This window comes from Elephantulus edwardii, unplaced genomic scaffold, assembly GCF_000299155.1.
Source record: "Elephantulus edwardii isolate Elephantulus edwardi_28Jun2011 unplaced genomic scaffold, EleEdw1.0 scaffold00016, whole genome shotgun sequence".
Lineage (NCBI taxonomy): Eukaryota > Metazoa > Chordata > Mammalia > Macroscelidea > Macroscelididae > Elephantulus > Elephantulus edwardii.
In genome coordinates, this window is record NW_006399766.1 from 19,477,478 (window position 1) to 19,500,557 (window position 23,080).

Genomic DNA, 23,080 nt, shown 5'->3' on the forward strand with positions numbered 1-23,080 from the left:
TTAGTTTTTCATCCTTTTCTAGTCATAGCCCAGAACACTTTGCTTTCAACACATTAGGTACTGAGAGGATTCCAGGTACAGGGAAGTTTTACAGGAAAACTCGGTTTCATGCTTAACCAACCACAGATGACCAGCCACTTTGGGACAGCAGCTGCCCAACAAGAAGGACCTGAGGACAATGGCTTTGCAGAGGCACTGTGACCTGAAGGCCATCTGAAGACCATTTGAAATCATTGGCCTGCATTCGTTTTTCTTCTTTTTGAATGGAAAAGACTCTGGGGAGACTTCCACCACTATCTCTTGGGTTTTCCCCCCTTTCTTTGTAACAATCAACTAATAGCCAAACAATAACAAACACCCAAGCAAAGATACCACACACACACATTCAGAGAAAGAACAGAGGAAGAGAGAAACTAGGGAGTGGTACAGGGAGCGAGAGAGGCCCAAATAAAAATAAAAACCAAAGAAGTGAGCAAACGAAGTCTAATCACTCAGCTAGACATCTCTAGAAGCCCTGAAGGGACTCTGTCCAGCTGCACAGTGAGGCTTATGGAAGAACAGAAGCCTTGCTACCAGATTCAGACCGAATACACTCGTCCGTTTGCTTCAGCAATCTCCGGACCAGCTTCTCGAGGTCTCTTCTTGACTTCAGTTCTTCCTCCAGGCATTGCTTCATTCTTTTATTCTCCTGCAATGCAAAAAGACTCATCAGTTGCCAAACATCACGAGACCTACCTTCCCGGGGCTCATCTTGCTCATCCTGTTTCTGCGTCAAACTGTTCCTCTCTCACTTTTCAAGGCAAGTCAGTCTCCTGTTTCTCTGTCCACCACTTCCACAATCATTTTTTTGCTTTGATTAGCATTTTTTCCATAAAATTTTTATTTCCACAACCTTTTTTAATGAAATGCAGACATTCTCCAAGAGTCTAGCTTCTGCTCTCTTCCTTTTAAACAGTCTCTTCACTTGTTGTCTTTTCCGTATTTGTCCCTTTGTGACTGATTTATTATACTCAAAATGATATTCTCTTCTTTTTTCTTAAATTTGGTTGAAAGAATACAAATCATGTTGGGATTTCTCCCCCTCCCCCCCATAATATGATTTTTTAAAATTTATTTTATTTGAATGAAAGTTTACAAAGCATATCAATTTTTTTCTACTCAATCATCTGTGCCCATTTTGCTCCATAATAGTGATTAAAATGCCCAGTGTCTGATTGTTCATTCATTCCATATTATCTTTCTCTTCACCCTCATATCATTCACATCTCATATCACTAAGTATTCATTATCTATTAATTCATTTTCTACGACCCTTCCCCTTCCCCTCCATGGTAAACATTCTAGTATGATTCTCTCTTTCCTAGGGTTTTTTTTTTAATGATCTTATAAAACACTTGTCCTAATGAGATTAATCAGAACTGGCTTTGACAAGCACTATGGCAATTGGACAATTAAAACAGACTTTCAAGGGGGGAAAAATAAAAGAATGACGAACTGGGGAGGAGGGTATAGAAAATAGTGCAACAATGAGTGAATGAAAACCCAAAATCTCTGTAAATGTTCATTAAAATAAATTTTTTTATTCTAGTGAGAGTTTATTGTATTTTATTTTTATTAAGACATGGATATTCAAGATACCTACAACATAAGAACATATTAAAGAATAATTACAAAGCAAACACATATCTTAAAATGACCCAGCTAAAGAAATAAAATATTACCAGTTTCTAATTAGTCCCTCATGTGGCTTTTTTTAATTAATAAAATTTAATAATTAAAAAAAACCTTGTCCTTTTGTGACTGACTCATTCGTTACGTAATGTTTCACAAATTCTTCATTGCTTTTCAATGTTTATAGTATGTATCCATTGTGTGAATTTACCATAGTTCCTCCATTCATTCATTAATGGGCACTTGAGTTGTTTCTAAGTCGTAACAATTTTGAATAATGCTGCAATAAACATGAGTGGGCATCTATCTGTTCATGTTTCATATTTCTTTGTAATTCAATCATTCATATGCATTTTGTTTTAGAACAGTAATTACAATTGAGTCATATAACTAATTAATTATACTGTCTGATTGATCCTTTATTGTCTGTTGCCTTTCTCTTTACTCAACTATTTACTAATTTTTTTTGTTCTTCCCTTCCCCTCCCTTCTGATCCCAGGTAACCATCTAAGATTGATTCTCTCAGTGTGTAAATCTTTCCTTAGCTTTTTATACTACTGGTCTTATACTATAATATAAACTCTCTTCTGATTTTTTTTTATTAACAGGTTTTCTTTTAACTGTGATTTTGACAAAAGTTTACAAGAAAAAATGGACTTTCATTCATCAATTGTTATACCTTTTGTGATTTTTTCGCTTTGAATAATTTCTTCTAGATACATCTATGTTGTGCAGTTTTCCTTATTTTATCTTGGGCTTTTTTTTTCTAGTTTCTTTAGCCATTCGCCTGGGGATGGACATTCAGGTCATTTTCATATCTGTCTATTGTAAATAATGCTGCAGTGAACATAGGTATGCATCTGTTTCTACGGCACCTCTTATTTCTTTAGGATATATACCTAGTGATGGAATTGCTTAATCAAATATTTTTATTCCAACTTTCTAAGGAATTGTCAAGTTCTTTTCTATATCATGATTTGGGTCAAGTTCACCGCAGTCTTTAAACAAATATCCTGCTCTTAAACACTTTAAAGAAATCCTTGGCAGCTGATTCACCTAATGCAATTCTTCTATTTCTTGACTGCTATTACGTTACTGTGAGTGTTAATTGTGGTTTAAGTAAACAGAAATTATTGAAAACGTTAATCTTTTCCTTATCCATCATAGTGTTGTCTACTGGTTCAGTTGTGAAGATTTTCTTTATGTTGCGCTGCAATCCAAACCAAGGCTATGGCTTTGAGCTTCATCAGGAAATGCTTCAAACTCTTTTTATTTTCTGCAAACTAGGTTGCGTCATCTGTGTATCACATGTTGTTGATGAGTCTTCTTCCAATCCTGATGACACATTCTTCTTCATAAAGAAGAATGATTCATGATGAATTCGCTCAGCATACATATTGAATGAGTATGGAGAAAATATAAAACCCTTCCTGATTTTAAACCATATAATGTTCCCTTGTTCTGTTCAAACAGCTCTGTCCCATAAAATCTATATATAGGTTTCTGGGTTTCCAATTCTGTGCAATGTTATGCATACTTTATCATGATCCACGGAGTTAAATATTTTGTATAGTAAATAAAGTATAAGCAAACATCTTTCTGGTATTCTCTGCTTTCAGCAAAGATCCATCTGACATCAGCAATGATATCCTTCATTCCAAGGTCTTTTCTGAATCCAGCTTGGATTTCTAGATGTCCCCTATGGATTTACTGTTCCAGCCTTTTAAAAATAATGTTCAGCAAGATTTTACTTGGATAAGATATTGATATTATTCAATAATTTCCATAATCTGTTGGATCATAGTTCTTTGGAATAGGAACAAATATGGATCCCTTCCAGTTAGTTGGCCAGGCAGCCATCTTCCAAATTTCTTGGCATAGACTAGTGAGCAAGTCCAGTGCTGCATCTATTTGCTGAAAGACCTCAACTAGTAGTCCTTCAACTATAGGGGCCTTATTTTTCCCAAAACCTTGAGCACATCTTGGACTTCTTCCTCCATTACTATTGGTTCTTGATCGTATGCTACGTTTTGAAATGGTTCCAAATGTGATCAAGTCTTTTTGGTACATACAGTAACTCTGTGGACTTCTTTCATCTTCTCTTGATGCTCATAGAATATTTCAGTATCACAACCTGAGATTCAGATTTTGTTCTTTTTCTTTTTCCGTTCTTACAGCTTGAGAAATGCCAAGTGTGTTCTTCCCTTTCGATTTTCTAACTCTAAGTCTCTGCCTATATATTTTAATACTTCACTTTGTCTTCTTAAGCTGCCTTTTTGAAATCTTCTGTTCAGCTCATTTTTTTCATCATCCCTGCCTTTTGCTTTAGCTTCTCTACATTGAAGAGCAAGTTTCAGAGTCTTTTCTGACACCCATTTTGGTTTGGGTTTTTTTCCCTTATTGGTCTCCTTAGTGACTTTGCTTTCTTCATGCATGATGTCCTTGACGTCCTTTTAGAACTCACCTGATCTTTACCAGTGCATCACATCTTTGCTAGACGTGGCTTGTAAATTCATGTGGCACAAACGCAAGGTTGTATTTTGGCTTTCCTGAGCTTATTTTCATTTTCTTCAGCTACAGTTTGAACTTGCTTATGAGTAATTGATGGTTGGTTCCACAGTCAATCCCTGGCCTTGTTTTGCGGGGCTCAACCATCTCTTTCCACAGAATTAGTCAAGCTAATTCCTGTGTAGTCCATCGGGTTGTGGTTTTTAAGGTATTAGTAGTGAAACCAGGCTGCTCCTTGGAGGCAAGGATTCTTGGACATGTTGCAAGGAGGGACCAGTCCTTGGAGAGGGTTATCATGCTTGGGAGGGTGGAGGGACGGCGCAGGAGAGAAAGACCCTCTATGAGGTGGATTGATTCAGTGACTGGGGTAATGGGAGAGTAGGTGTGTCGGAGACAATAAGTTTGGCTCAGGATAGAGCAGGGTTTAGGGCTGTTGTACGTGGGGTCGCAAGCAACTTGACAGCATATAACGACAACATTAGCAAGTAACAAATTACTGACTGTACAAAATTCTATCATGTTATCTCCAGTTTCATTTCTGTTGCTATAGCCACAGTTCCCAACCACTAATCCTTCTTTGTTTCCAATGTTTGTATTTCTGTCGCCAATTACTATTACTGTGTCTTGACTGCATGCACGATCAATTTCATATCGAAAATCAGTAGAAAGTCTTCATGTTTCACTTCAATGACTGGTGCTCTCATTTGAATAAGAGTTGTATCAGTGAGGTGATCTCAGTCTTGCCCCATGAGTGAAGCTGCTCAGGTGTATGTGTGACTGGATCCTGCACTCTCTGTCCTGTTGTCAGTCAGCTGCTAATGTGGATACCGCCAGAATCTTGGGTTTTCATGCCCACCATGCTGTGCTGCCTAAGGTTCCGTGCTTCATCTGTCTCCTTATTTTTTTTTCTTTATGTGATTTTTCTGCAAACAGGTTGTAGGTGTTCGTTTGGGGTTTTTTCCCCCCTTGTGTACCATCAAATCGGGTCCAACTGGCACAGGAGGAGATTGCCCTTCGTTCTCCAGCAGAGCATCTGGTGGATTCAAACTGGTGCCTTTGGGATTGCAGTGCAGCTTCTTGCCACTAGGCCACCAGAGTGTCCTTCTGTCTCCTTAGTTTAAGCATGAACTCTCCAGCAGTGTTTGAACTCTTTCTTTCTTTCTCTCTCTCTCTCTCTCTCTCTCTCTCTCTCTCTCTCTTTTTTACTTAGGATTTAATTTTTGGCCCTATCTGCTATTTCTTTTTTTTCTTTTCTGGTGTTTTAACTGATGAAAGTCTAGGCCACCATCTGTTACCTGGAAGTCTCAGTACAATGTTGTCAAAGTTATACCAGTGCTGTAGCATAGATCAAGACCACATTTCTCTGCATGGCTGAGTAATATTCCATTGTGTGTTATATATTATTTCCTTTATCTATTCATCTATTGATGGATTTGAAGCTTTCTTAATCACAATATCACATCACACTCTTCAATAGGTTCTAACCTAGAAATGTGTTTTCCTTAGATTTGTTCTCTTCCTCCACAGCCCTATTGGCACTATCCTAGTTTAAGACCCTGTGATGCTTCAACCTCAGTTGAAGACAGCCTCTAAGTACTCTTCCAGTCTCTGATCTCTCTCTCCTCCAATCCATCTTTGACACTGCCACCACCAGGTGCAATTTGTCCACAATCACACTGAGAGACAAGTTTTCCATCAGATCCTTGATCAAGTCCCATCTCGAGAGGAGCCCACTTATACTGACACAACCAAAAATGACTTCTCTCTTCTTAAATCCCATTTGTAAATGTTTGGGAACATGAAAGTCATAACTAAGCTTGAAACTCTAATTGCAAACTGCTAAGTAGGCATGTAAACCAACCAAAAAGAACTTTAAACCAAGGCCATCCACTTCAAATCAACAAAAACCACCTTGATATAGAAAGAAAAGAAAAATCCTCACCTTACCATTTTCCTTCTAGACCTTTCCTGACAGCAGCTACCAGCAAGAAAGAGAGCACGGTTCTGTTACAGTCTGAGAGAATGACTTTCATATTTCATTACCTGTTTCAGTTCCTTGACCTCATCCTTCAAAGCATAAACAGTATCGACAAGGCTCCTAGAACACAAAGATAAAATTCCGAGATAGATTATTGGCACTGAAGAAGTCCTACGTAACACTGCACGCATGTATAAAAGTACAAGTTCTGAAAAGCTGTAGTTCCTTGGGAGGAACACTGCTCTGAATGGTCCCAGTAGTTTTGTTTACATCAGTTAGTGACAATGTCCCACATGTGCATTCAAACAGCATGCCATACCTTTCCCATGCTGCTTCTTTGCCACTCCCTTACCAGCACAAATGACTACACATTAGGAGGGCAGGACCCATAGAAGGCTTAGGGTTCTCTGGGGAAGTAATGAGCATGAGCTCATGTGTTGTGAGAAGTACCGCAAGGCCAAAGCCACTCTACAGCATTTGTACTGTGGCTTTGTCTCCTCATCTACAGAACTCTGTTGTTGTTGACGGTGTTGTGTGCTGTCAGGTTGATCTCCAGTTATAGCAACCCTGTAGGACAGAGTAGAACTGCTTCCCAGGCTATCATTTTGACCACAGCAGACTGTGTCCTCTTCCTACCAAAGAACAGCTAATGGCTTTGAACCTTTTCGTTAGCAGCCCAGTGTTAACCATTGCACCACCAGGGCTCCTGTACAAAACACTCTGTGGCACAGAGTCAAATACTGTTTCTCAACAACCCCTCCTGAAATGTATAAATATTATCTGACAAAGGACGAAGCAACCTACTAGAATGGCTTTTCACACTCTGGCTGTTACTTCAGACAAGGAGGCTGAGATCAAAGTTCTACACTGGATTCCATCACTTACTAGACCTTTAATCTTAGAGAACCAGCTTTCTCTCAACTCCTTTAGCCAGTTTCTTTACATACACAATGTAAAGAATATCACATTCCTTACAAATCTCACAGCACCATTGTAGGAATTAATACAGCTACAATAATCCTCACGACAAGGTGGCATAATCACTCATTGAGTGACTACCAGATGCTAGCTTTTATATTTAATATCCCCTTTAACCTCAGAACAATCACAACCCTATTATTATCATCCTCATTTTATAGATAAGAAAACTGAGGCACAGAACCATAAGAAGGTTTTCACTTCAGGCCGCGCAGATTGTGACAGGTTAAGTTGGGAGTCGGCCAGGACTATTTTTTTCTGGAACATCAGTTCATACCACTTCATACACCAGAGCTGAAAATACATCGACAATGCCAAGCACTTTGAAATATGCTGTCCTATGCAAATTCAAGGCTTGACTTCAGAAATGACTCAAGTTTAAACAAATGAATTGTTGGGCTACTTTGTATTTATTCTATGAGCCACAAGGTACTCAGCCTGGTTTTTCCCCATTAAGTCACACTTACTAGTGTACAAAGGTAGGCTAGAGACACAATTTCCCTGAACCTCAATTTCCTCATCTGTAATCTGTCACAGTGATGAGAGTAATGTCTCACTGGATTGCTGTAAGATTTGAAACATGGTTAAGTGTATGGAAGTTGTATCTAATTCCATAAATATAAAAGGAAGCCCTTTAGACTGTGAAATCAGTGCTGTGGGTGGCCCTTTGAGGCAGCTCCTATACCCAGCCACAGACACAAAGAAAACCAAACAAGCAAAAACCAAAAAAAAAAAAGTTTCCATGGATCCAACTGTGCTCCATAGAGCTGTTATGGCCGTGACCTTTTGAAAACAAATCACAGGGCCTTTCTTCAAAAAAACCTGAGTGGATTTGAACCGTGAACCTTTTGGTTCATAGGCCAGTGCTTAATAGTTAGTGTCATCCAGGGCCTGCCTCTTAAACTGATCCAGAGGACCAATGTTCTCATGCAGTATACATAAATCCCCTTGCTGTACAGGACAGTTAGCTCCAACTGCCATCACACTGAGGCATTCTGGAATGTTCTGAGGCTTCTGCCTCAGCCTCTCCCTTCCTCTTGGTGGTGGCAGACTTTCCAAAGTTACCAACTGCATGCTTATGAAAAAGGGCCCCATTCCCAGATGAGGTCTTTCAGGGCCAGTTTTACAAGATGGAGCTTCCCTGCCCCGTTAGAATTCCCTTCCCGGTCTCCAGACAAGCCAGGAAAGGATGAGCTCACGCTACTCACTTTTCTTCAGTGATTGTCTGGCCATTACTTCTGGTTTCTTCGATGATGAGTTTCTCTTCCTCAGGGAGTAATACTTGTGGAACAGAATCTTTGCGAGTACCTACAGACAAGGTTTACAAGAGGGAGGAGAGAGCAGCGTTACTAATGAAGTCTATTTATAGGTGTTAGTTCCTTTCTGGTACTGTTATTGCTGGACCTTGGTTGGGAACATGGTGCTACCATGCACCCAGAGGGGAGTGCCTCAATGTTTGCTCACTGCATCTTCCAGACACACAAAAAAATTCTACATGTCCACATGAATTGATTCAATGGCAAGGAATGGGGACAGGACGACATTTTGTACTTAGAGACACAGTGTGAAAGTGGTGCTACTCGTCCACAACCAGGACACTGATACTTGCTGCTTTGTGTCTCCCAATGCAAGGAGCTGGGTGGTGCGAATGGTCAAAGCACAGCTGCTAACAGAAAGGCTGCAGGGTTGAGTTCTCCCAGAGTTTACCTCGGAAGAAAGGCCTATCCGCCACTGGCAACCCTCAGGAGAGCAGTTCTACTCTGTCACACATGAGGTCACTGTGACTTGGCCTCGATTACAGGACAGCTGCTGACTCTGGAATGTACTGCATCACGCTCTAACCTATGGCATTAAGTGATTTTAGGAAAACTCATGTCTACTGCAGCACTGCTCAGAGGGCCTCTGGCGTATCATCGACTCTTTTTTCCCCCTCCGCTTTATAATCCTGTAGGGTAAAGTAGCTTATGTGCAAATGGTCTCGAGATACCTCTTCTGCACCCTCAACATCTCCCTCACTTCTGATTTCTTCCTCTCAGGGGTCTCTGAGCCACTGCCTTTCCCTCTTCTGATCCACATTCCTTCAGCATTGTTCTCTTCTCTCTGCTTTCACTCGCTCACTTCCTTTTGACGGAGGGCAGACACATCTCTGCCTTCCACGGGGCCTGGCACGTCATAGGAGTTTTGTAAGTGGCCAACAGACTAGCAGTTAATAAATGAGACTTGTGGTTGGAGAGGGACAAGGGTAGGTAAAGCACCACAATGATAAAAATGCCTGCTGTGTGCCAGGCACTGCAAAAGATATTTTTTGCACCTTATCTATGGGCTAGGGGCAGGAAAGGGCAAATGTGTGACTCTGAGGTCAGAACACCTGCTTCTTTGTAGTTCTATCAGCATGAAAAGAGGTCATAGGGGGAGAAGATGAGGTCAAATTTTACATTTAAAGAAAAAAGGCTACTCCAACTCATGGCATCTCCGTGCATGTGACTGGCAGGGAGGGTTTTCAGAAGTGGGGTTTTGGAAGCAGATCATCATGCCTTTTTTTTTCTTCCCCCTTTTCCTTTATAAAATAAATCCATTTTATTGCAATAAATTTGAATTTTTAAAACATTTTTTTGCATTGTAAACATGGTTCTTTCACCTTTTTTAAATTATTCCTTCATTCATGCATACTTCTCTCCCTTCCCTTCTCTACTCCCCAGATCCCCCTGGTAAGACTATTAATTATCATAGACCTGGTTTCTAATTTTCCATTCCTTTCAGAAAGTCCTTCCTTTCATTTATTCCAGTGCAGTATTCTCGGGGTGCCTCTAAGTGGACTCAAACCCCTAACCTTTCAAATAGAAGCTAAGCTTATTAACCAAGTATACTGGTCCTTTCTTGAGGGTTAAAGATGCTTCTTCTGGTGTCTTCCTGTCCCACTCACTTTCTTAATTCTCACTATTAAAACTGCTTTCACTTTCCTCTCCTGGCTCCTGAAAACCTTTCATCAGACTTGGACATGCCCCAAGTCCCAGCCAAGCTTTGTCTGTTCACAGAAGAGCAGAGAAGCTCTAACAGTTCTCTCTTCACAGCTAAGTGGGTCAGTTTTCACAGCAAACCTCCTCCTCAGGCTAGCCTTGGTTAAACACACATGTGACTTTGAAAGACTACATCAAAGCAGTCCACCTAAGAAATGTACTTCACTCAAGTGATTGATATCCAACGTGGAATATTCTGGGCTACTCTTTTTTTTTTTTAAATCAGGTGCAAATCCTTCCCAGAAAGTATCCTGAGTATCTAGAATAAAGGGAGGCAAAAGACACAATTCATGTGGCTCAGTTTTTGCCCAATACAAGAATGGATCAGAAAATATTCTCTCCTTTGCATTTTGTAGCCTGGCAGCCTTGTGCAAGGGACTCCCTGTCCTAATTGCTCCCTGACAGATTTTATACATTTTCAACAGCCCTTGCTAGGGAGCTCCATTTCCAGATTTTCACACCTTTGAAACTTGAGTTTGGTGAAGCACTACTCTCTTAAATATATGCAGCTGATCAAAGATAGTATTTTGACTTCCTTTCTAAATCAGCCTATAAGAAGAGATTAACATCAGTTCACAGACACAGGAACTCTCTGGGCTCTTTAATTCCTAAGTAGTGTTGGTGAAGGTATCTATGCTCTTCAAAGGGAAATAATTTTTTTAAAACTTTTTTTTTTCATTTCGATCACCTCCAACTTTCTTGACTCTTGTGTATCTCTCTCTCTCTCTGAAAAGAAACGGTGGGTAAACAAACTGCTTGGTAGCAAAACCACCTTATCAGAAAGATGCAGTTCTGCATGACTCCTTCACACCAAGCTGCCAGCTTTCCATAACCTGCAGCTCATCTGGGTTGCTATCCTCTTTTTCTATGAGAAAGTGAGCAGTTGAAAAGGTGCACCATTAACTAGAGAAAGCAGTTTGGACAGTTTAGGGGCACCTACATGGGCTATGGATCTCTGATGGCACAACAGTTACTTAGTTGCTAACATAAAGGACCAGGAGCTCTGGTGGTCTAGTGGTAAGGAGTTGCACTGCCAACCCAAAGGCTTGCAGTTCAAATCCACCAGCTGTTCCACGGGAGAAAGATGGGCAGTCTCCTCCCATGCAACTTACTGCCTCTGAAAACCTACTGGGGGAGGGTCAGCTATAAGACAGCTCCAACTGAACAGAATGTAACAACGACCTGAAGATCAGCAGCTCAAACCAACCCAGTAGCTATGCAGAGGGAAAGACCTGGCAATCTGCTTCAAAGAGACTTACAGCCTATCAGAACCATGGGACAGTTCTACACAGCACTACAATGGTTGCTACAGGTCAGAAGCAATTGGACAGGACACAACAACTTGAGTTATGACCTTGTTGGAAATTCGCGCTGGTACAGTAGGCTTCAATCACTTTCAGTATCTGGGCATCCTCTTCCAGAGCAGCCGTACCTGTCAAATTTAATTCACAATTACTTTTCCAAGAAATGCTCAAAATGAAGCGATACACCCCACATCACAGGCTGCTCTGACCTGGTGTTTCTCAGAAGCAGGAGTAAAAGCCGCCTAAGGCTCCTGAAGGAGCCTGAGTGGAAGCTTCCCCAAAGAGCACTTGAGTGTGTCCACCCCTGCCAGCCAGGGACCTGCCAGCTGCCTCTTGGGGGGCTACAGTGATAGCACTGGGCTTGCTGCTGGCTGCAATTCTCATCCGATACACCACATCCTTCCTCTCCTTTACAGTTCAAGGTCGCCTTCTCTAGGAAGCTTCCCTCCCCTTCCTCCACCAACCCCACCCATTTTCCAACCAACCCGCCTAGTCATTGATTCACTGTGCTTCCTCCTTCCCTCCCAGCTCAGTCTTGAAATGACTGTAGGGCAGCCTGTTCCCATACTTAAACACACATCTAAAATGTGGGTGCAAGGAGGGGACGGAGAAGTGGAAGTCAAGCAACTATTGATCCAACAGATAAAGAAAAAATTATTTACTTCTTTGTAAAATACCATTTAATCTTTAACATGTACCCCCACCCTATCTTGTTCACAACCTTCTAGCCAAGTAGGTTCTATTGACTTTGCAGTCTCTTCCTAAATGCAGCCATGCTTCTAGATGTCAGCAGGCTGATTCTTTGGCTAACTGAGATTGTCACTGAGAATCTGACTTCAGGGAGATTTCTGCCTTCAAGTCTATTTACTCTATTTCTGTACAGATAATTCTCTCAGGCAGTGGAAACAAGGGGGAAAATGCATCATAGTAAGTGAGACCCTTCAGCAGTTCTAGGACCAGAGAAAACTATTCTGGTGAGGGGCTAACATGACATGAAGCAGAGAAAGAGGAAATTTATTCAAAAGGCTCAGAAGTGACCAAACCTTCCCATTCATTTATGTAACAGATGACACCAAGAACAAATTGCTCTTATCATTCGCTATTTTGAAATGCACCTTATTTTCCTCAGAACTATTCTGAGAAAATTCTTTAAACTCCTCTTTAAAATCAGTAATGACTGATTAATACCTTTTGTGTTTTTGATACCTTCATTACTTTTGAAAGTGATGTTTGAATCAAACTACTAGTCAAACATGATGAGGTCACCTTCTATTCCTAAATCGTGAAGGCACAGTGAAAGAGAAAGCTTTTTATGAGACTTCATGTGCCGTCCAAGAGCTGGACAGTCCATTGTCTAGCTTGTTGTAGATTTGTGTTCATTGTCCAGCTTTCACATCAGTATTTGTATATCCTCCTAATATTTGTGCTTAAGAGAGTCCCTTTTTGAGCTAAGGTACTTGTGTGAGAAACAAACTGTTTTTCTCATAGTTGTGAGGTCTATTTTGTACCCTCATCTTTTTAAAAACTTTTCAGTTCTTTGTTTCCTCACTTAACAGGCAACACAATTGTATTTCTCCATCTCAAACAATAATGTACTTACAAGTACAAAACACCTACTTTTCCTAATCACATATTCCTCCTCTGATGGTTTCCTTTCAGTCTTTCTTTTATGAAGGAACTTCTTCATTGTTTTGGGACTTTTACTAGACTCCTGTAAGGACAGAGGATTCTTAATGAATTAAAATAGCCCCCTCAGAAAACAATATTAAATCTAACAAATGAACTTAAATAGAAAAATTCTATCTCGTTTAGATAGTCTGAGTTATGAGTGCATACAAATTTAACATCATTCCCAATCATTCACAATAAAGCATGGCTCTAGCAAGCGAAGTTAAGACAGAAGCAAGGACATTATCCTTTCGATTATCATGTTGTTGTTGTTGTTGTTGTTATGTGCTGTTATGTCACAGTTGATCCTCCACTGGGTTTTCAAAGCCTTTATATTACGTGGGAGGAGAATGACCATCTTTCCACCCCAGAGCAGCTGGTGGATTCAAACCACATGCCTTAGGGTTGGCAGCACAACCCTAAGGTCGCAGTAAGAATACCACTTAGCCACTAGAGGTCCCTCTCAATTGCCATAGGGATAAGAATAGGAATGAGCCTGCCTAGTGAAGGTGGGGTGGATTCCCCAGGAAGCCAAATGCCTTTACGGTACCATCTGCAGAGAAAATGCTTGTCAAGCCTGGTGAAAGAACAGTGTTCTGGACTTGGTTCGTGTTCCCCACTGATGCAGTTGTAAGGGCATTAAATAACGGTCATACCTATTAATGTAGTGTATGTATAACTTTTCAAAAAACTTCAAAAGTATTTAAAAATAAGGTTTTTTTTCTTCTTAGCAACAGTCTCACAAAAAAAGAAAGCAGCTTGTATTTCCCAGAAAGAATCCTTAAGACAGAGAGACTAAATAATTTTCCCAAGGATAAAGAAGTGAGACAGATGAAGAAGTTCCTGGTAAATGGCTCTGGATCAGGAGCTATGCATCCACAGCCGAGCAGACACACACCAAGTGAATTTTTAATTGTTGTTACTGTTGCGTGCCGTCGAGTCGGAACCAACTCCAGTGGGCTTTCAGAGGCAGTAAATCTCATGGGAGGAGACTGCTCTTCTTTCTCCCATGGAGCAGCTGGTGGATTTGAACCGCGTGCCTTTGGGAGTGCGGCACAGCTTTTTACCACTAAGCCATCAGAGCTCCCAAAGATATGGATTATTTGGCATTTGCTTTTGCCACAGGAATAACCAAAAGCTCTTAAAACGTGCTTATTGTCAAATATCCAAGTTTAAATGTTAGAACCTTTGACCTCACCTTCTTATTCCTATTATCCCATGTAATATATGCATGTGGCACAGGGATAATTAGTACTACTTTAAAAAATATCTAAGGACAAGAACTTCATTTCTTACACATAGACACAGCTATACACTTAGACTTGAAAACAGACAGACATGAAAAGCTCAGTTATGAAATAATAGAAACAATAGCTTTATGTATAAAAGCACATAGGAAAACAGGCATCTGGAAGACATAAGACGACATTTTTCATACGGATTTCACAAAAGCCTGCTTTTAAAAGTACTTACATATCAGAATTGCATCTTCATATTTTAGCCACCAATTGTAACAAGGGGCAAAATGCGCATCAAAGGTTACAGCATAAGCATTATGGGGTCATTGTAAGCCAAAGATATCAATCTACCCTTACCTTTAAGATATAAGAGATCCTCTAAAGTGAATATGTAAAGAAAGAGAAGATGAGTGTGAGAGGTTGATGATTATAATGACCCACTCCACTTATCAATAATTCCAAAACAACATTTAAATGTTAGTATTCTCATCAATTACACAGAAAGAGCACCCTTACGTTCCCCACATTAGTTCCAGTTCCACACCATCATGCAAAAAGCCCAGGGAATACAGTTCTGTGCAGAATAACAAATGCTGCAAATAACTGAAATATACACCACAGAGTAAGAGCATATTAATCACTCTCTTCCCATGGCAGAGACAACGTGATCATGCCTAAGTTTTAATAGATTAGTTATGTGGAAGATTGCATCAGCTTTACCCTTTAAGCTCACCTTCATTTGAATTTAGTAACTCACAGACAAAAAAAAAAAAGGCACCATCATTTAAAAAGAGGATCTAGAGAACTGTGAGGTTTAGAAATTCCAAGAAGATTGGTTGACTGCAAAGAAAATCTATAAGACTGTTTCCTGGTCAAATTCTGAATGTAAGCACGAAATCAAGATCTAGCTCCAGGCTTTGAAAGGATCAACAAATTCTTGGTGTCAAATATCTTCTGGTTTTTACTGAGAGTTGGAGGCAACTTGAAATTGAGCTAAATCTGTGTCACTCATCAAAACCCACATTTGTTGTAGAAATATATTCTGCCTTTGTATCGTAATCCTAAATCACATTTCCTAACTGCCACCAATGTATTATCTATTCAACAAAACATGTTTCAAAAGCAATTACTGACAAATGAAGTCTCTTTCTTAGATCTTAAATAACTAGACATGGGGTTCTTGGGAGGACAGGGGGGACACTCCACACAGTTACAGAGCTATTGATTGAAATTTCATGACTACAATTTAAGGGGGGGGCAAAAATAATCTTAAATCCTCCCAATACCCAAATATCAAATGGTCTTCTCTTAGGGTGTCTATGAAAAGCCTTTTTTAGAAAAGGCATTCCTTTCATTGTTTTTCCTCTCCTTCGTTAAGTTAACCACTTTTGTAGTTCTAATTCACAGCTTGATCCCCTAATACTTTACTGATTTGGTTTAACAGCTCACAATGATCCAAAAGGCAGAACTGATCTGGTTGGTTTAAAAATCAATGCGAATGAAGTGGCTCCTGTTGGAGAGGTGTGTCTATCATTGCCAATTTCTAAAATTCTCATCACTTATAAAGAGCAACCCGGGGCACTTCAGGAAGAAACCCAGAAACTCTGTTGGTGTTCAATAAGTATAGGCAAATGAACCCTGGAGGAAATAGAAAACGAAGAGAGAAAAATCGAAGTCTGACAATCCAAGATCAACTGGCACGTATTGCCTAGCATCAATTCTAGCACATTCCCACAGAGCTATTTGTGATAGTCTAAGAAATTAGCTTGTCAGAAGCATTGTATACCACATGTAGCAAAGTTACCTCTTTATAACCTAGTGCTGCTGATGGTCTAAGTGGAGGTGCAGGTCGTAGACAACTTAAACTCCACGGTTTTATAATCTGAGGAGGCTCCAAGGGTCCTCGAGGCTGTCCAGAAGAGCTAAAAGACTGGGAAAATGTCTGATGAGATGTAGGCACTCTGAACCCAACCTAGTACCACACAGTGTGCAAATAACAATAAGCTCTCTGAACCAGAAAAGTCAGCCACAGAGAGGGAAAGAGGAGAACTGATACTCTACAGTCATAGGTTCTGGAATCTCCAAGGAAGAGTGCAAAATAGACTCAACATTCTACGATCACCTCTCCTTTCAAAAATTCTGTTGAAGCCTGTTATTTGCCCCTTCTAGAGGGCGGGAAAGTTGTAGAACCATTACTATTTAATGGACTCAGTTATATATGTTTGGCACTATAGTAGATGTTGAAATGAGTCATTTTATCAGAACGACTCAATGAAGTACAATAACTAGCTAGTAACTGGCAAATGCAAGATTTGAACCCAGGCCCGATGCCGAGGCCACCTTCTCCCTACCAGAGCACACAGTGCTCAGAGCTGGAATTTTGACAGCACAGGTTTGGAGTGTTTAACAGAGAGTACCACTTATCTTCCAACTTGTTCAGCAAGTATCAATGTTCTCATCAATTCAAACTCCATGGATTCTAATTTTGTTGCAACTCATTAGAAACCAACGCTACAAGCTTCCCTTTGAAGAGGGTTACTGAGCAAATGTGTTAGCATTAATGAGATTACATGGAGATGTTGAAGTACTCATGAAGGTAAACTATTTGTGTTGACTTAGCACATGCTGATATAAGAATAACTGCTGCTAATTAAAATAAGTTTACTGGCTCATTAAGGTATCTTAGCAGGACTGCTGGTTAGAAACATTTATTAGCTGTTAGTTGGAATAATGTAATACTATCAAATGAAACTACATACCTCTAAGCAAAATGTTTCACTAATTTTGACAGGCCTTCACAACAAGAAATCGAGATTAGTGAGGTTCAACTGTACTTTAAAATCTACACCCACTATAAATGACCCAGAGACTAAAGGCATGCGCACTGCTTCTTCTAAGTCTTCAGCAGGCAGGATATGAGGAAAGACTCAATAATCCCTGGACAGGACAAATGGACTACTTACGGAATGACCACTGCCGGACGACGAGGTTTTGGATAATGAACCACAAGAGGCAGGTCCTCGGGTCAGTTTGAAGAGCTGATCCAGCCACTCCTGAAAGTCCTGGCTGTTGTTGCAATGGACCACAAGTCTCTCTGTTAGGCTACCTGCATTACCCAGTGATGAGAATTGGGAAACAAAATGCAAGGAGAACCTTGAGCTCGCCACAGAAACATAAAGTCATTTGGATAAAACCTGTGTGTCTATTTTCAGGTATTTCTATAGCCATGTGACATCACTGATGTTAGCGGCCACTGAGTTGACTCCAGTTTATGGAGTGTTTACGCATAATAGACCAAAACACTGCCTGATAATTTCTGCATCGTCCTCACAAGCATACAATCATATTCATATTCTCTCACCCCCTCTTTCCCTCCCTCTCCCTCTTCTCCCTCTTTTCCCCCATTCCTTATTTCCACTCCTTCTCCCTCTCCTCTCTGCCCCCCTTCTTCCTTTATCCCTCCCACCTCCCACTCCCCCCCCGTCCCCCCCCCTTACTTTCTCCTCCCTCTTCTGTCTTTCTGCCTCCCTACCCTTCTCTTCCTTCAAGTTGAAACAAACTTGTGGCTGACCCTCCAGTGAGTTTTCAGAGGCTTTCAATTGCATGGGAGGAGACTGCTCAACCACAATCATGTTTTTCCTAAGATTTTCACTGGCTAATTTTCTAAACTATGTGCCTCTGGAACGTCTGTAAACTTGGAGAAATTATGAGTTATAGAAAGACTTCCGGTCTTTTGTTCATATACATATATGGAAGGCCCTTGTATTTAAATGTCGCTTGGGCCCGAGGGCCAAGTGTTATTATTTTGGAGAAATATTCTTTTAACTTGTACAACACTCTTCTGTCAATTTGCTGTACTGTGATAATCTGGGTTTGCTGTGAAGCTGAAACTTGTGCCACACTGCAAGTCAAATGCCATAACAGCTGCCCATGGTGGAGTTTGGTGGAGCTTCCATTTTCAGACAGGTTTGGAAGCAGGAGTGGTATCCACTTCCTAAACCACATGCCTCTGGAAACTCTATGAACCTGGAGAAACGACGGTAGTTGTTGAGTCGTGCTCGACTTGACAGCAATCAACAACAACAACAAATTTTCAGAGTTCTGGTGGCCTAGTGGCAAGGAGCTGTACTGCCAATCCAAAGGCACAGGGTTCTAATCCACCTCTGCTCCAAGAGAGAAAGATGGACTCTCCTGCCACCATAGTACAACAAACTGGGAGGGGGGTGATGAGTCTATGGGTTAACCCTGTTTAAACTTATAGATGAGGAATAAACACATGTGATAGTAAGAAAGAAAAAGTCTTATCTTTAAAATTCTCTTTCATTTTCACTACTTATAGGCTTTTTTTTTTAAGGTGAAAGCAAGGATAATGTTTAGAAAAGATACAGCCCATCGAGTGAGATGGGTCATTTCTCCAAAGTAGAGAGGGGAAGAATGATCCACTTAGAGAGTTTTAGAAGCAATCAAAAACTTCACTGTGAGCCAAGTCATAAGCCAAGACTTAAAGTATGTCCTCCACGCTCACAGTCCACTTGGTCTGGAGCCCAAAATGAGGATATTACAATGGTTCCTCCGGTACCCAAGTTGGAGGAACATCAAACTAAGATTGATTCCAAGCATCGCACAAACACCAATTCTTAGACAATCGATGGGGAGAGAAGGAGAGGAGTCTGGGGCCATTATCCCAGATACAACCAGTATGGCATATTAGTGCAAAAAAGTGCAGTCACCCATTATATGTAGATTGCAGATCACACAGGCCTGGAAAAAACGGGTAAGATGCCCAAATACCAGGGACCATTAGAATTTTGCTCCATTTGTGACGCAAGTTTCCTGGCTTTTCAGTACTTTTGAGAAACACAACCAAAGCTTGCTAATTCCTAGGCTGACAATGAAACTGCTGATAAAAAGCCACATCTTTGGCTTCTCCGCCACCAGGGAGGAGAGGACAGAAAGAGAGAAAATTACATTTGCCTCAGTCCATTTTGTTATTTCTTGGTTTGAACAAGCAGCTCTTATGCAACAGAAGATTGGAACTAATGGCAAAGCTGGGGCTTTTGAATGACCAGGAGACTTCTCTGTACCCCAATTATCCCAGGAAATGGAATAGATTTTGTCATGCCCATATAAAACTTGCATATGACTATGTGATAGAAAATAATAGCACTTATTTAATTCCCACTTCATTCCAAAAAGGGTTTGAAGTAGCTACATGAAAAAAGGGGAAATTACCCACCTGTGATTTCAAATGTGTAGTCGTTCCCTTCAATTTCATCTAGTCTGGTCACCACCATTCCTGCTACTGATATTTTTCCCTACCAGCAAAAGAGAATTGCTATTAATTCTGTGGTTATGCAGGTTTCTACTTATTTCTATTAGATTTTCTGACCCTTTCAGAAATCACTGCTGAATTACAGCTGGAGATAGCTCTTTGATCTGTCAATAGGTAATACTTCCCTGATCTACATGTTAATCAGACTCATCCTCTTTATATTAAGGGTGATGGAAAAAGATGGTAACAGATAACAGTGATGGATGTACAACGTGATGAGCACAATTAACTTACCGACTGTGCATGTGAAGAATGTTAAAAAGGCCAGTGTTTAGTTACACACACGTTTCCAACTTTTCAAAGAGGAAGCAAGTGAATGGAAAATGTGAGTTGTATTTTGCTAATGCACTCTAACTCATCCTGAAGATAGCGTCATAAGAATCAATGAAATATTCAAATTCTATGAAAGTTAATTGTTTGTTAACTGGACAAAAGATCTACAGTTCTGCTCTTACAAATATTATTATCTAGGAAACTCTTGAGGCAATTCTACTCTGACCTATGAGCTTGCTATGAAATGGTAACAGCATAGCAACAACAAAGGTTAATAATGCTGTAGAGTCGATTATAATTCAGCAACCATGTGGGACAGGGTCTAACTGTCCTATAGAGTTTCCAAGGCTGTAAATCTTTATGGAGGACATGCACACCCATGTTCATTGCGGCTTTGTTCACAATAGCCAAGAGTTGGAAACAACCTAAGTGCCCATCAACAAACGAATGGACGGAGAAGCTCTGGTATATTCACACAATGGAATACTATGCTGCATTGAAAAACAAGGAACTCATGAAATATTATGCAAAATGGGTGACCCTGGAGGACATTATGCTGAGTGAAATGTCTCGGTCACAAAAGGACAAATACTGCATGGTGCCACTGTTGTAAAACAGGACTGACATCAGGGTTGGGGGGAGACTGAGAAAGATGGGTTCAATAATGTATACTGCATTGAAACAGATGAGGGAGAAAACTGTTTAAAAGGGATATGTGATTAGGTATTTTTGTCATGACAGGAGTCCAGAGCAAAGGCTGCATAGTGGAGTGGACCTCAGGGAGGGTTTGTAAAACAATGAAAGAATTTGTCTTTTACTTTTCCAAGAGGGGAGTGTACTAGCGGGGAGGGTTGGGAGGGGAGAAAAGTGCAACAATGAATAAATGGAAATCCAAAGTCTCTGTAAATTTTTACTGAAATTAATAAAAATTTAAATAAATAAATAAAAAACTTATGGAAGCCAGCTGCCGTCAACCTTTCAGTCAGCAGCCAAATGCGTAATCTCTGCCCCACCATGACTCCTCAGGAAACCATGGTTTTGTTGTGTGCCACTGAGTCAGGTCTGACTCATAGCTGACCCTCCAGCGGGTTCTCAGAGGCAGTTAATCACATGGGAGGAGACTGTCCATCCTTCTCCTGCAGAGCAGCTGGTGGATTTGAACCATGTGCCTTTGGGATTGCAGCCAAGCTTCTTGCCACCAGAGCTCCCTAACTCTATATTTTTGGGAGCAAAGTGAAGGAAGCTTAATCTTATAAGGAAACCAGTGTGTTACATTTTCAAAAACCTAGTCACTCAAGGTAACTAATAAGATAAACAGAAACAGACCTCAGCTCAAATTTTCGCAGTAATAAAGGCATGGACCTGTCAAAGCTGCTGCTAATTTATCTCATTGTGGAATTTAATTTCCAATTCCAACTGGGATCAAGTCAATTCCAACTCCTGATGACCCTCGAGTTCACAGCAGAGCTCCCTCGCAGGGTTTCCAAGGCTCTGTTGGCCTAGAAGTAAGGAATTGTGTTGTCAACCCAAACGCATGCAGTTCGAATCCGCCAGCTGCTCCATGGAAGAAAGATGGGCATTCAACTCCCACGTGATTTACTGCCTCTGAGAACCTTCTGGTGTTAAGGACAGCTATGGGTCAGTCTCGACTTGACGGTACACAATAACAACAATTGTTATGGAAGCAAGAGTGGCCGGTGAGGTCAAACCACTAATCTTTTGGTTAGCAGTAAAGCATTTAACCAGTGCCCCACCAGGGTTCCCTGATTTTTCTATTCCATATTCATAATTCAGTTCACTACCAGAGCAGTGGACACTCAGGATACACTCACTGCAACAATACAAAGGTCTCTGATGTCAGGAACATCCCAAGTTCATAAGTGCATTATGAACCGTTTAATGAAAATGAAAGATCCGAACATTCTGCCAGTTGCAGCTGGAGCTTTGAATGTCATGGTGGAGACAGCAAACTTGGATGGAAACCTGTTTTCATTCTAGTCCTGCTATTTGTTTTCTATGAAACGTACTAACCTGATAGATGAAGCCACTCATCCGAGGACTTGCAGATAGCATTATTAACACATTTGAAAATAACATGAGGTACCGCTCCTCTTTCTCCTGAAACAGAATGAAAAGCAGTAAGTGGAGACTAGAAATTGGGCATTAGCTGTTGCTGTTAAGACCTTCCGGAATCATGGTTTTGTAACACAGACCTTGTTTAATCAACTGAAGCATGAAGAGTGATTTTACTTAAAAAGCTAGCCAATATAAAAACCCAAAACTAGTTTGATTTTCCTTTAAAATGCAGATTCTCCCCCTCTTTACTGTACATAATTGTTGTTGTTGTTGTTACATGCTGTCGAGTCAACTATGACTCAGGGACACTATGAACAATGGCTCTGAAACTTGCCCTATCCTGAGGTAGCCTCACTGTCTCTGACAGACCTGACCCCATTGTCACAGTCACTGTGTCAAGTTATCTCATCCAGGGTCTTCCTCTCCTGTGCTGTCCCTCCGCCCTCCCAAGCATGATGTCCTTCTCCAACGACTGGACCCTCCTGGCAACATGCTCAAAATATATAAGTTGGAGCTTCAAAATCCTCGCCTCCAAAGCGTACAAATAATCATGCTTGTTTCTTCCACAGCACAGCCCTGCCTCGAATGAGGCCTGTAAGCTGTGCCAGGGCTGAAGGCAAAGGAAGCTCTATGCTTACAAAGCAAATGTTATTTTTATTTAAAAGCAGGGAATTGAAGGAATTTGCTAGAGATGGGAAATCTCTTACACTATTTTTGTGAAATTCTTAATCACGAAAAGATGTATAATTATTAAGAACAGCATTATTAAACCATGTAAACACAAAGAAAGAAATGGGGTGGGTTTTTAAAACAATATACTGAAGGCAACTTTACCTGAGTGCTTCTTAGTACCCTTTAAAGAATTAAGCAATTGATGGGTGCAATGATCTTTATGTCTCTCCATCTCCTTCTGCTCACTCCTTTGGCCTGTTTTACTGGTAGCTTTGCCTCGAGCATCTGCATGTTTCCTGTTCTAACAGGCCTTCTCTTGACCCTGTTGCTCCATAAACGTGCCCTCCAATTTTGGGACATTTTTA

General features: G+C 40.6%; 1 protein-coding gene across 1 annotated transcript in view; it reads right to left on the reverse strand.

The window, feature by feature from the left end:
* Positions 1-547: 547 nt before the first annotated feature.
* The window catches only part of ARHGEF6 (Rac/Cdc42 guanine nucleotide exchange factor (GEF) 6), a 157,682-nt gene continuing 135,149 nt past the window's right edge, over positions 548-23,080 (reverse strand). The window contains exons 13-22 of the mRNA XM_006881824.1: positions 21,999-22,085; positions 19,599-19,677; positions 17,326-17,468; positions 16,167-16,292; positions 14,720-14,740; positions 13,074-13,167; positions 11,495-11,584; positions 8,344-8,443; positions 6,223-6,277; positions 548-688 (exon numbers count right to left, since the gene is read on the reverse strand). Coding sequence (XP_006881886.1) covers positions 548-688; positions 6,223-6,277; positions 8,344-8,443; positions 11,495-11,584; positions 13,074-13,167; positions 14,720-14,740; positions 16,167-16,292; positions 17,326-17,468; positions 19,599-19,677; positions 21,999-22,085 — 936 coding nt within the window. The remainder of the gene's footprint in view (positions 689-6,222; positions 6,278-8,343; positions 8,444-11,494; positions 11,585-13,073; positions 13,168-14,719; positions 14,741-16,166; positions 16,293-17,325; positions 17,469-19,598; positions 19,678-21,998; positions 22,086-23,080) is intronic.